Source organism: Diabrotica virgifera, chromosome 5 (genome assembly GCF_917563875.1).
Source record: "Diabrotica virgifera virgifera chromosome 5, PGI_DIABVI_V3a".
In the NCBI taxonomy this organism is placed as follows: Eukaryota; Metazoa; Arthropoda; class Insecta; order Coleoptera; family Chrysomelidae; genus Diabrotica; species Diabrotica virgifera.
In genome coordinates, this window is record NC_065447.1 from 36,222,525 (window position 1) to 36,236,880 (window position 14,356).

At 34.0% G+C, this 14,356-nt stretch overlaps 1 protein-coding gene across 3 annotated transcripts in view; it reads right to left on the minus strand.

Moving 5' to 3' along the window:
• The window catches only part of LOC126885685 (protein PALS1), a 667,108-nt gene that overhangs the window by 283,157 nt on the left and 369,595 nt on the right, over positions 1-14,356 (minus strand). For all 3 annotated transcript variants that reach the window (XM_050652389.1, XM_050652391.1, XM_050652392.1), the window contains one exon: positions 8,931-9,227. In XM_050652389.1, coding sequence (XP_050508346.1) covers positions 8,931-9,227 — 297 coding nt within the window. The remainder of the gene's footprint in view (positions 1-8,930; positions 9,228-14,356) is intronic.

Here is a 14,356-nt window from a genome sequence, read left to right on the forward strand (position 1 = left end):
AAGGTGGAAAACATTACATTTTATTAAATCTTCGACTAAATTATAGGTGTATGAAATGTATTTTGTGCACTCAAAGAAAGTGTGATTCAAATCACCCACCTTCTGACATTCAGTACAAAGATTTGAATCAAAAACTTTAATTCTTGTTATATGTAGAGGGAAACATGCATGTCCGCCCAAACTTCATTCTGATTAATGTTGTTATATATCTTCGAGGTACTACATAATTTTTAAACCAATATATATTTGGAACAGAAGGTTGAATCAGTGAATACATAGATTTGGATTGTTTACAAAGATCTCCCCATGATTGACTCCACTGATTTTAAACTCGATGCTTAATAGTGTTAACTAAATCAGATATGCAAAACTTACGATTATTTGAAGTACCGTACTCAATAGCTTTTTTAGCCAAACTATCAACATACTCATTATGCGTTAGTCCTATATGAGCCTTAACCCATAAAAAGTTCACTCTTCTTTTATTTTTACGAATTTCAAAGATTGGTGTTACGGACGCTGTTCTGAAATGGAATTGGGCGGAACATGTTGCCAGATTGAAAGATGGAAGATGGACCAAGAAAATTTTAGAAAGGAGACCTACCTAGACACGATACTTTTCGTAATCGAGGACGTACTCTAACAAGGTGGTAGGCAGTGGCGGCTGGTCCTATGAGGCAGGTGAGGCAGTGCCTCACCAGTATACCAATCGACTATTTACGTTATTTCGTTATTTCATCATCAATTCTTTAAATACAATTTAACTATTTGAAATTTGCTAAATAACTTTATTTTTGTTATATCATCATCAATAATTCTTTAAATACAATTTAACTTTTTGAAAATTGCTAAATAATTTAATTTTTATTATAAAACTTTTTTTATTAACTTTATTTTTATGATAAAAAAAATTAGTACGGCCCTGACCCGTTCTTCATAACACACCGATATACCTACTCTACAAGGTACCATAGAGGCACTGCCTCTGATGCCTCCTCTACACATCGGCAGACGCGTCTGCGGATGCATCTGCCGATGTATCATCACGAGGTGACCACACATCTGTAGGTACACATCTGTAAATCGTTCAGTCTGTGTTAATTCTCGGGTGACGCAATATCTACTTTGAATTCACTGCGAAAACTAATGCGTCGTAGAGGTCCGAGGTAAACAACAGACGATCAAATTACCCCATCTACACATCTGCGGATGCATACGCAGATGCCGTCCGCGGACACGTCTGCCGATGTGTAGAGGAGGCATGATGGTACCTCGTCTAGCATATTACGAAGCCGACGGAGATCGGCCGGCAGCATGACAGAATAATTTTTGGAAGCGGGATTAAGTATCCTTTCAGATGCAGGCAAAAATAAATATGCCTCTAGCGTGGTTTTGCAGTTTTAGGTAGTTTGTTAGAGCAGTTTGTTCTAGTTACGTGTACTTACTATTAGTATAATGCCTCCTCTACACATCGGCAGACGCGTCTGCGGATGCATCTGCCGATGTATCATCACGCGCTGACCACACATCTGTAGTACACATCTGAAAATCGTTCAGTCTGTGTTAATTCTCGGGTGACGCAATATTTACTTTTAATTCACTGCGAAAACTAATGCGTCGTAGAGGTCCGAGGTAAACAACAGACGATCAAATTACCCCATCTACACATATGCGGATGCATACGCAGATGCCGTCCGCGGACACGTCTGCCGATATGTAGAGGAGACATAAGAGATACAATAGATGTTTAGAATATGTTATTATGCTCTGACTGGCTGAAAGTCATTTGCCAATGTCAATTAAATAAATAAATTAATAAAAAAATTAGAAATTATGATTTCTTTCATAATAATTCATTTACTTTTAAGTACGCTGTTTATAAAATAAATAAAAAACCAAAAAAATAAAATTTAACCCTTAGTTTATTTAACATAAAAAAACAATCTTATAATATAACCGTAATTTGCTTACTTGCTTGTTTCTATTTGCATATATGCAATACATTTACAATATAATAAAATTGGTTCTAAAATGAAATTATCACGTGTTTGCAGGTATATTGTTTGCGTACCATAATTTCATTTTGGCAAGTGATTAATAATAACAGAATCAGTCAATGGCCAAACCAGAATGATCCTAAGGGGGACTACAACTGGTGGGTCTCTGGGGGTATGGATTTAAGGCTTTAAGGATTTAAGGCATTTAAGGCTTAGAACCCCCAACCCCCCCAGTTACGCCACTGGAATCAGTTGTCCGTTGTTTTCATGTAGTATATAATGTAAATTTTGCTTAATATGGCTGTTAAAGTGTTCAACGCTGATGAGCCAACGACGAAACATCTGATTCATGCTGTTTTGATATGTGGTATCATATTAATTATTATTTTTAGCTAAAAAAACAGCTACTATGAGTATGAACCTGTTAGAGACTTAGAACTTGCGTAGCTATTCTTTTGCGAATAAAATTGTTATTTAATATCGTTTGCAAGCCTTAAAATAAATACGGTGCCGTTCTGTGACGTTATGACGTCACAAAATCGACCTTCCGGCTATTAAAGAAAATCTAACCATAATAATAATAATCCTCAAGTGTAGTGTGCCTCACCATCTTGTACTATCACGAGCCGCCCCTGGTGGTAGGACAACATCAAGTGCATCCATAGTGTAGGAAACAGAGGTTGAACCTCGCAAAATGGACACAAGTCCGGTTTTATTTTTTTTCTGGTATATCAAGGGGTCCTTATTATGAGACTAACTTTTTCTTAAAAAATTTCGCCCCGTAATCCCACTTTTCATCCCTTTAAAGGGGGGTAATTTGTGGTTTTTGCGAAACGTAGCTCTTCCTGTACGTTTTGCAAAAAATTTATTTAATAGTAAAATAAAGAGGACCATATTTCCTACTATTTATTTCCCGACAGCATAAGTCTATCACCCACCTTTTAGCGGGGGTGGCGCCCCAAAGTTGACAAATTTTTAAAAAAAGATGTTTTTAAAAAAAAAATTATTTTTCTCTAACTGTAATGAACATTAAAAAAAAACCTGCGGAAATTAATCACAAATAAGTGGCTGATTTTTTGGAATAGGTTTCATTTAAGGGCAATTGCAAATTTTTTAATTACAGGGTATTACATTTTAAAAAAACCCCTTTTTATATCATCTGAACTTTCAGCGATTATCCATGTACTGGTGTCATTCACCCCCATTTTTTCCGGAACCACTCCAAAAAAGGGAGAATTAATAAAGAAAGTGGTTTTCTTGGAATCCTTCACACACCATGCCCTTTATTAAAATGCTTCATATATCATTTTGTACACGTTTTCATTACCCATGCATGGACACCACAAGCGATTTCTTAATGCAACCCCTGTAGCCAAAAAAAGGAGGGGTTGAAATTTTTTTTTTTTGCTTTTTGCCCATATGGACGTATGCTCCATCAATTGGGTTTTTCATAAATATATATGATTATTGCAACATATCTGCGGAAACTACCCCTATCCTTGAAAATAAACTACAGAAACTACTCGTATCCCTTGGAGAGCATGTTTTTACGATTTTCTCATTACCTATGCATTTTTTTAAAACAAAACTTATACAAAATTAAAGACCACTATTTTCTCTATAAATAAGGTCCTATTCATTTTTTTCGTATAAGCAACCGTTACGGCACAGTGGCGCCGTAAACCTCAGAAATAATTTGGCGGGCTTCAGTTTTTATTTTTTTTTTCGTCACTTATTCATTTTATTGATAACGTACTTATGAAAAATAAAAGAACATACTGTCTGCTGCACATTATGACCCACGCATATTTTATTTTCTTTGCACCCTAAAGTCACAGTTGTGGCCCAAAATCAATTTTTGATTATTTTCTTTATTAATTATCCTCTTTTTTGGGGTGGTTCCGGGGAAAATATGGGGGTGTATTATACAAATTTGTAAATAACACCAGTACGTGGATAATCGCTGAAAGTTTTTTTACTCTAGCATAGGCGGTTCAGATGGTATAAAAAGGGGTTTTTTTTAAATATAACACCTTGTAATTAAAAAATTTGAAATTGCCCTTAAATGAAACCTATACCAAAAAAGCAGCCACTTATTTGTGATTGATTGCCGGAGAGTTTCTTCTTAATTTTCATTACAGCTAGGGAAAAATATTTTTTCAAAAACATCTTTTTTTAAAATTTGTCAATTTTGGGACGCCACCCCTGCTAAACGGTGAGTGATAGACATATGCTGTCAGAAAATAAATAGTAGGAAATATAGTCCTCTTCATTTTACTATGAAATAAATTTTTTGCAAAACGTAGAGGAAGGGCTACGTTTCGCAAAAACCACAAACTACCCCTTTTAAAGGGTTGAAAAGGGGGGTTTCGGGGCGAAATTTTTTAAGAAAAAGTTAGTCTCATAATAAGCACCCCTTGATATACCCGAAAAAAAAATAAAACCGGACTTGTGTCCATTTTGTGAGGTTCAACCTCTGTTTCCTACACTACCAGCACGTCTAATGGAATTATTTACGGGATGCCTATGTTCAGTAGTGGACTCAAAACGGCTAATGATGATTGGTACTTATTACTATTGCGTAAATATGAAAAACTTACTGAATAAAAATTAAAGTGGATGATGTATATTCTCAAATTGATAATTGTTCACACGAAACTGTAACTACACACACAAAATACCACGTTGATACCACTAAACGGACCCTAGCGAAGCGACAACAATTAATAAGTAACAGGTAAATCGTTTAGTCAAATTGGTGCTCAACTGGAGTGGACAACACTGCGATATGTCTGGGAGTATTATCTTAACTAGTATTGAATTACCTTTAAAATATTTCCTATTATGACGTAGAAATAACCATAATCGAAAATGAATAAAATGTATTCAATTACAATTAGTCTCCTTTTTTAAATCGATTGAAAATTAGCAATGAAGTGAAAAACGCATTACTATTGTAAGACATACATACACGTCAAAATTCAAAATAATCTATAGTATGGTATAGTTAGACCCAAACCCAGACATCCAAAGTGAAAGTTACCCTCCAACACCAAATTTTTCTATATGGTCCACACAGGGTTGCCAGATGATCAAAACGAAAATATCGTACAATGCTGCAGAAATTATCGTTTTTTAAATGATTTTATCGTACAACCAACTGCACTTAATTTTTCGGTAGAAATCGTCAAATTTCGGTAGATTTTATTTTTTTACCTCTTTTGCTATCACATTGCAAAAAAGTAATACTTCAGGTATGAGTATTCAAAAACTACCTTCATCATCATATATGATGATCAATAATCATCATTCATCATAAAAAATATTCAAAGTTCAAAATCGGTATACGTATACGTTAAAAAAATGTATTTTCTCGACTTTTATAGCATTTTCTTCATTTTTTTAATCCAAAGTAACTCGAATAGAGCCGCCTAACAGACGAAGACGCAATACTAAAAATATCAAGGATGCTTTAGTTTTGTTATAATGAATGAATTTAATTATAACAAAAATAAAACTGCATATTTTTTCCTGTTGTAGACTTTTTAGAAAAATTTACCACAGGTGTACCTACCTTTTAACAGTCCCAATACAAATATCCTCATCTTTGTTAAAATTAAAAATGTTTGTTAGGATAATAAATAACAGTTATGTTATTTCTCATATAACATTTTTTTTATAAATTAAAGTAAATATATGTATTTATAAAATAAGCAAAAAAAGGTTTTTTTCGATCAATTGTTTATGCATTTCACATAATTCAGAAATTATCGTACATTTATTCATATTGATCGTACATCGTACAATACCTTTAATTATCGTACAAATACGATAATTATCGTACGTCTGGCAACACTGGGTCCACATAATGTTCAGAAAAAAGTCACACCATTTTGAGCGTCGGGTTTGGGGGGGAGAGGGGGGAGAAATCTGCAAATTCGTAGTTTTTTACGTTTTTCGTCAATATTTCTAAAACTAAGCGGTTTAGCATGAACAACCCTCTACACAAAATTGTTCTACATTAAATTTTAAATAAAAAAGGCCCTATGCATAACCCTTCTAAAATGAATGGTTCCAAAGTTACGGAGGTAGTATAGTATAATTGGTCCAAAAAAAGGCCTAACCCAGACATCCAAAGTAAAAGTTTTCCTTCAACACCAAATTGTTCTATATGGTCCACATATTGTTTAGTAAAAAGATACACCATTTTGAGCGTCCGGTTTGGGGGGGGGGGGGAGATGGGGGAGAAATCGGTAAATTAGTATTTTTTTATGTTTTTCGTTAATATTTTTAAAACTATGCTTTAGCGTAAGGAATGTTCTATAGAAAAATGTTCTAGATAAAATTTAAAACAAAAAAGGTTTGATACATAATTGTTATAAAATCAACGGTTCCAGAGTTACGGAGGGTGAAAAGTGGAGGTTTTCGATACTTTTTATATTTACCGATTTCTTCCCCCTCTCCCCCCCAAACCCGACGCTCAAAATGGTGTGACTTTTTTCTGAACATTATGTGGACCATATAGAACAATTTGGTGTTGGAGGATAATTTTCACTTTGGATGTCTGGGTTTTTGGTATAGTTATATCATAAATATGGCCCAAAAAATATAAAAAGTATCGAAAACTCGACTTTTCACCCTTTGTAACTCTGAAACCGTTGATTTTATAACAATTATGTATAGAACATTTTTTGTTTTAAATTTCATGTAGAACATTTTTGTATATAACATTGTTTACGCTAAAGCATAGTTTTAGAAATATTGACGAAAAACGTAAAAAACTACTAATTTACCGATTTCTCCCCTCATCTCCCCCCAAACCGGACGCTCAAAATGGTGTAACTTTTTACTGAACAATATGTGGACCATATAGAACAATTTAGTGTTAAAGAAAAACTTTTACTTTGGATGTTTGGGTTAGGCCTTTTTTTGGACCAGTTATACTATACTACCTCAGTAACTTTGGAACCATTCATTTTAGAAAGATTATGCATAGAGCCTTTCTTATTTAAAATTTAATGTAGAATAATTTTGTATAGAAGGTTGTTCATGCTAAACCGCATAGTTTTAGAAATATTGGCGAAAAACTTAAAAAACTACGAATTTACCGATTTCTCCCCCTCTCCCCCCCCAAACCCGACGCTCAAAATGGTGTGACTTTTTTCTGGACATTGTGTGGACCATATAGAACAATTTGGTGTTGAAGGATAACTTTCACTTTGGATGTCTGGGTTATGCCATCTTTTGAATCAACTATTATACTATACTACTAGGAGACAAAAACAAAATGCGAGATTACAGAAGGATTTCAAATAATTTATTTCAAATATTAAAAAAAACTTATCAACAAATATCCCGAATATAAAATAAACATTTTTTCTCAGAGTTGTCGCAATAGCTCTTAATAGTCGAGGCAACGAAGCATTAAACCTAGGAATTTTGTGCAGTAAGATGAATCGTCATGCAACTTTTCGCATTCGATTCGTGAGAGTGTCAGGCACTTTTGTGAACTAAATTGATCTCCGGGAAAAAATTTTGCGCATGAGAAAAAGCATCTTTAAAGTGCATCTCGAAGAAATGGAAAATAAAAAATTTAGGACTAGGGAAATATTGACGGAAATGAGTTAAATTTTTATATTTGGGTGTTTCGGAGGTCACTGAACACGAATTTCATGACGGCGATAGTCTCCGAGGTAAATGGTGCCCAGGGGGAACTCGTCGCCTGGGACGACCGAATAATTCGCGGGACGATCGAATAAGTCGCGAAATGAAGATTGGATCGAAAAACTGAAAAATACGCGTTTAATATTATTCAAAAATCTATCTAATTACACTAAAAACGACCCCCCCACTCCATCCCCTGAAGGTGCGGTGGGGGTAATTTTAAAATCTTAAACGGAAACGCCCATTTGTTATTAAAAATTTGGATTGCTTACGTAAAAATAGGCAACTTTTATTCGAGAAATTTTTTTGAATTGTGGATAGATGGCGCTATAATCGGAAAAAACGATTTATCATGATACCATAGGTAAATTATAGAAACGGTCTAATATCTCGAGAAATACATTTCCAAATAAAAGACCAAAAGATACGTATTTAATGCACGTAGTGCATCTCTTCGAGATGCACTTTGAAAATGCATTTTCTCATGCACAAATTTTTTTGCCGGAGATCAATTTAGTTCACAAAATTGCCTGAAACTCTCTCGAATTGAATGCAAAAAGTTGCATGACGATTAATCTTACTTCACAAAATTCCTAGGTTTTGGGCTTTTTGGTGCTTCGTTGCTTCGTCTATAAAAAAATTAAAAGAGAACTCCGTAAGTCAAAGAATGGTAACAAAAAAATACTAATTTGTTGCCCCTCAACTCACAACAAAGTAGTCCTTAGGATAAGTTAGTACAGTGTATGGCCTCCACGATTGTTAAGTACTACCCTACATCTGTTGCAGTACAAAGGGTACAACAATAGATTCGAGAATAATAATATAGCGGTAGTCTGTTGCATTTAGAAACCGTTACAGATAAACGAGATTGGTTCTTCACTAAGAGTGATGCCACCCCATACAATTATACTGCCACCTTGCTGTCTATAAACCTCCTGCGGGTTTGTAAAGTCACAAAAATTAAACTAGCGGTCACTTAGAAAGAATGTCAGGAGATGGAAGTCCCAAAGAAATAGAACAAGAAGAAGGCCCCTTAAAAGATGGATAGACGACGTAGAGGAATATCTCAAAACCATGAAGATCAGGTAGTGGTGAAGTGAAGTATCTGACAGGGCAGAATGGAAGAACGTTGTTAAACTAGCCAAGACTCACAAAGGGTTGTAGCGCCATTAGAAAAAGAAGGAGGAGGAGGAGTTTACAATAATTTGCCCTTTGTATTAATTTTCAATCTGAAATTAATACCTACATAAAAAAATAATGAAAGCTTACCTGTACATCAGCCCTTACGTCATTCGGCACTTTATTTGAATTTTCTAAATGATCAATAGTCGGTAGTCCTCCGAGGGGTTCGCCTCTACCATTGGGCAATTGTTTCGAGGTGGTGATTACGTCCTTGTTGGCGGCCACGACGGCCGTAGTCGTACTCAAGACGCTTCCGCCTCCCTGTCCTTTGTTTGCGGTGCTGTTGTTGTTTATATTTTCGGTGGCGGTCAAAGAAGTTACGTATATTGGTGAATTTTTGATAAAGCCGTTCAGTTCTTCGCCCGTTGATGTCGTCTGATTTAACTGGAAAGAAAAATACGTGCGGTTAGGGCAATGAGTAACACAATAATAATATTTTTAAACTTAAACTTATAGTTATTTATTATAATATAAAAGACAAACATTGCAAACATTGTGATACAAAAAAGTTACGTACCGACTCATAGAGAGAGGTTGGGATCATGAGAGCATTAAAATCTGCATTTTGTTCTGTACATAATACAATATTTTAAAACGGGATAGTTCCCGTGAGTTGGCTGTATATGTTATAGTCAAAGCCCGAATTTCAGGCACTCCTAGGTTTGACTAGGCAATCCTCAGGTTTGACTGACGGTCTTAGTCAAAGCCGTACTAAGTTTCGGCCTTTGACTAGTCAAACCTAGGAGAGTCTTAAGTACTAAGTTGGTCAGGCAAAGGTCGAAATTTAATTTTATGAAATCGGGGTTTGACTAGCTAGTCAAACCCCGTCACTAGTCAAAGCTATTAAAATGTCGTAATTTGTTAGATTAGGTTTAATAAAGGTTTATTCTCACATGTTGAGGCATTATAACATTTAGAGTTAATAGAGGCACAATACGTTAGACCTTTTACACTTACGTAATTTGAAAGAGCATTTCTTATTGCAGTAGCATTTTATAAATCCTTGTCCTCCAAATTTAGAATCTTTTATACTAATTTCTCTTAGAGACAGAGACAGCTTAACGTCTGGAACAACTTCGAAATTAGGAAATTTCTCTTTGCATTCTCTTATTTGATTTCTTGAAAAAAGTGTGTTTATTGTTCCGTATTTCGTGTCAACTCTATATAAACCGTCACTTGTTTTATCTTGTATGCTTTCACTTAATTCATTCATAGCATTAGCCTGGGCATAAAGACCTTCAATCGCATTTCCTTTATTTATTTTAATCTTTTCTGTCTGTGCACAACGCATGCTCGAACGCGTGCCAAGGAGATGTTCGAAATATTTTGGGTATCATACAAGACAAAACAATAATTGGCGGTTTATATAGAGTTGGTACGAAATACGGAAAAATAAACACACTCTTTTCAAGAAATCAAACAAGAGAATGCAAAGAGAATTTTCGTAATTTCAAAGATGTTCCAGACGTTAAGCTGTCTCTAAGAGAAATTAGTACCTACAAAAGATTCTAAAGGACATCGCACACATCTTATGGAAAATATAATGTCACTCAAATTCAATAAAATTTATACGAATAGATTCGTTTTAAATTAACGGTCAAATCTTATCATTGCGCCAACTCTTAATTATGATTAATTACGGCGCAAATTGCAATTAAAGTTTATCGAAATCAAATTTTTTAGTCAGTAAAAGTGTCAGTTACAATCACTATTGCTCTGGGTGCTATTCAAAAGAGCTTAAAACCCCGCTGGGCCTAAGCGGATTAGTAAAACTAATCCGCTGATTTATGGAGTACCGACAATTTGGGTATTATAAAATATTTTTTCTCTCTCTAACTTATGTACGTATCCATTTGATTTCAGATTTATTTATATCAATTTCTGCTCTTATTATTGAAAATATGGAGTTGGCGCAATGATAAGATTTGACCGTTAATTTAAAACGAATCTATTCGTATAAATTTTATTGAATTTGAGTGACATTATATTTTCCATAAGATGTGTGCGATGTCCTTTGGAGGACAAGGATTTATAAAATACCACTGCAATAAGAAGTGCTCTTTAAAACCATGTGTAAGTGTAAAAGGTCTGACGTATTGTGCAACTCTAAATGCCATAATGCCTCTACATGCGAGAATAAACACTAATTTTTTTATTTTAATTACGACAATATAAAAATAATAAACATTACAATTAAAAAATGACGTTCTATTAAACCTATTCTAACAAATTACGACATTTTAATAGCTGATCGGGGTTTGACTATCAAACCCCGATTTCATAAAATTAAATTTCGACCTTTGCCTGACCAACTTAGTCTCTCCTAGGTTTGACTAATAGTCAAAGGCCGAAACTGTAATTTATTTCGGGCTTTGACTAAGACCGTCAGTCAGACCTGAGGATTGCCTAGTCAAACCTAGGAGTGCCTGAAATTCGGGCTTTGACTATAACATATACATACCATGCAGTTAAATATATTTTAACATCGAAGTAAAAACTCCTTAGTAGTAGGTATAGTTGTAATTGAAAATTAAAATCTTAAAAAATCCAAATGGTTTAAAACGTTTTCGGACCTATGAGTCCATCCTCAGTGAACTCTTATACATACTTGCTTAATAGCCCCAGAAGCAGACAGTGGTTGGATTTAAAATGCAATTTACATTGTTAAATTGTAAAATTGAAACGGCTTAAAGCCGATGTTAATGGATAACTTCCGGAAACATGAAGAATCCCTACACGAACAGAATCAAACTTCCATCTTGGTCTACTTACGTCTGACGAATGAGACTCATTAATCTAGTCTTAGAGGGATATCTCAGTTAAATACAGGGTGGGGCATTAATGTGACAAAGTCCAATTACACGTTTGTCGTAAGAGATACGAAAAAAAGTTATTTAAGTAAAAGTTGGGGCACATATAGTACCATAATTTAAAAATATTTTCAAATATACAGGGGCGTGCGTATTGACAGGCTGACACAAACTTATGTTTTTTTAAATGTGTGTTTTTAAACACCCTGTATATTTTTACATTTTTGGATTCTCCTCAATGTTTCCTTTCTTAAAATATATAGTTTTCTAATATTATACGAGGCAGTTTAAAAGTTAATTATGTTTTTTTTTGTTAATTTCGTAGCAACATCTACACCCTATAGAATTGTAGTGATTTGAGATCAAATTTTCTATTTATATTCAAACGATTTGTAATATAGTTACAACTGTTAATCATTAACAATATAGCGAAATGTTTAATTTTAGTAGACAGGGTGAGTCGAAACTCGGAATGAGTATTTTCTGAGTTTTCTTAAATGGAACACCCTGTATTTTAGTATTGTAATGAAATGATATTTTATGGTACTTTTTTATTTCTTAAGCATTCCCTATACCTAAGTGCTTTAATTTGTAAGTTATTCGTGATTCTTTAAGCCATTAATTGCAACAAAAATTACGTGAAATTTTATTGGGGGGTTGTGAAAATATCCAATCAAAAATAATTTTTCAAAAAAAATCCGTAATAATCTAGCATGATCCTTAATTTATTAATATTGGATGAGATATCCAAATACATTCGTAGTTAGGTTGTTGGTGCTTAAAATATTAATCAAACACACAACATTCTCGGGTCTAGGACGTTTCATCGCCGCCGTTTCGATGCCGCCAGTTCATCGCCGGCCGATTCATCGCCGGCCGTTTCGATGCTGCCGGTTCATCGCCAGTCAGTTAATCGCTAACTGATATATTTCCGAATTTTCGACCAATTTTCGACAGTTACATTTATTATTTATTTTTAGTATTAATTAGGAATTCTAGGAAATGCGAGATATGTCCATTCCCGTTGCCATACTTAATATTTTAATAGACTTTTAAACTTTTATAATATAAAATATAATTTAACACTACACATTTAATACTGTTTAGTATCAAATTTAGGGGAAGTAGAAATAGAACAGTAAATTAATATAATAATATTTTTTATCTATTTATTTGTCATAAGTTTTGAACTGAATTTAACGTCGTGTCGTGTCATCTCCCATAATACAAGATCAACTGACTAACTGGCGATGAAACGGCCGGCGATGAAACGGCCGGCGATGAAATGGACTGGCGATGAACCGGCGGCATCGAAACGGCGGCGATGAACCGGCGGCGATGAAACGTCCCATTCCGAACATTCTCCCTAGTTGGCTATAACACAAAATTGGCTTAAACATTTGACATTATACTATTTATGTAGTGACAGTTGATTTTGTTACCATTACTTATATTAATTTTTCTAACGAGGAACTGATTAAAATGGCTATTTGCTAGGAGAGTATAACAAAAATGAGCTACTTGCAATAAAAATTTATCATCAGCAATTCCCTGATAGACGACAACCAAAAAGAGAAATTTTTGAAAGTATACTAAAACGGTTTCAACATACTAGGTACTTAGATTGTAAGAACGGTTGTACTAATGCATAATATGCAGATCCTCAGTGACACTAAGGATTACATTTAATTCCTGTTTTCTTCATTTACAATAGATTTTGCTTGATCAGATTTATCATAATCTAAGTGTTCAGTCCGTTGAAATCGTTCTAGTATATTTTTAAACGTTTTTCTTCTTAGTTGTCTAAACCTGTGACGACATGCATGTTTGCAACCTAAAAAATGCAACCTAAAAAATGCATGTTTTAAAGCTGTTTTTCACGTATTACTCAAAAACTATAAGCTTTTGTAAAAAAGTTAATATTACTAAAATTAAAGACCATAAAAAATTTAATACACTTTCCACTTAAAGAACTTAACTAATGTTATTTCAAAGTGAGTTATGGGTAATTGAATGTAATTCTTTTTCGACGAGTACTCAAATCTAAGTATTCAATCTTACATAAAGGGAAAACGATGCATTTTATAGAATATACTTGTTTAACACTTCTCAAAGTAATTCGGAATGCCTATCAAATGAGCTCCAGTAGAAGTTAATAGCATCAAAATTTAGTTATGATGAAAAACAGAGAACCCTTTCGATTTTTTTAGGAAAAAGTGAAAAATAAAACATACGCCATTTCCACAAAAATTAAAATTTGTAGTAATCCTCACAAAAATGTCTTTATAGTCCATTAAAATGTTACATTTTTTAGGCCGTACCTTGCATTTCTTAGAGGAGTCAATTTTATTTCTTTAATGTGTAGGGGGGATCAGTAGAAGCTTAAGTTCAAGTTTTTGGGGTCGCCATCCTTGTCCCCGGTCGCCATCTTGAAAATGGGGTGCAAAGAGGTTTCGCGTTATATCTCGTAAACTACCAACCCTACGGAAAATCTATTTAAACATAAAATGTAGCAAATTAAATTTTCCACAATTTTGTTTCTATTACTTTTTATTGTCAAGTGACCAACAAAAAAGATATAACCAAAAATGTGTAAATTTTTTTTAACAAGTTTCCTTTTGGATGTTATAACTTTTTTTCAGTTAATTTTAAAATAAACTAGCATTATAGCAATTTTGTAGAGGGTTTTTCAGCGAACAATTT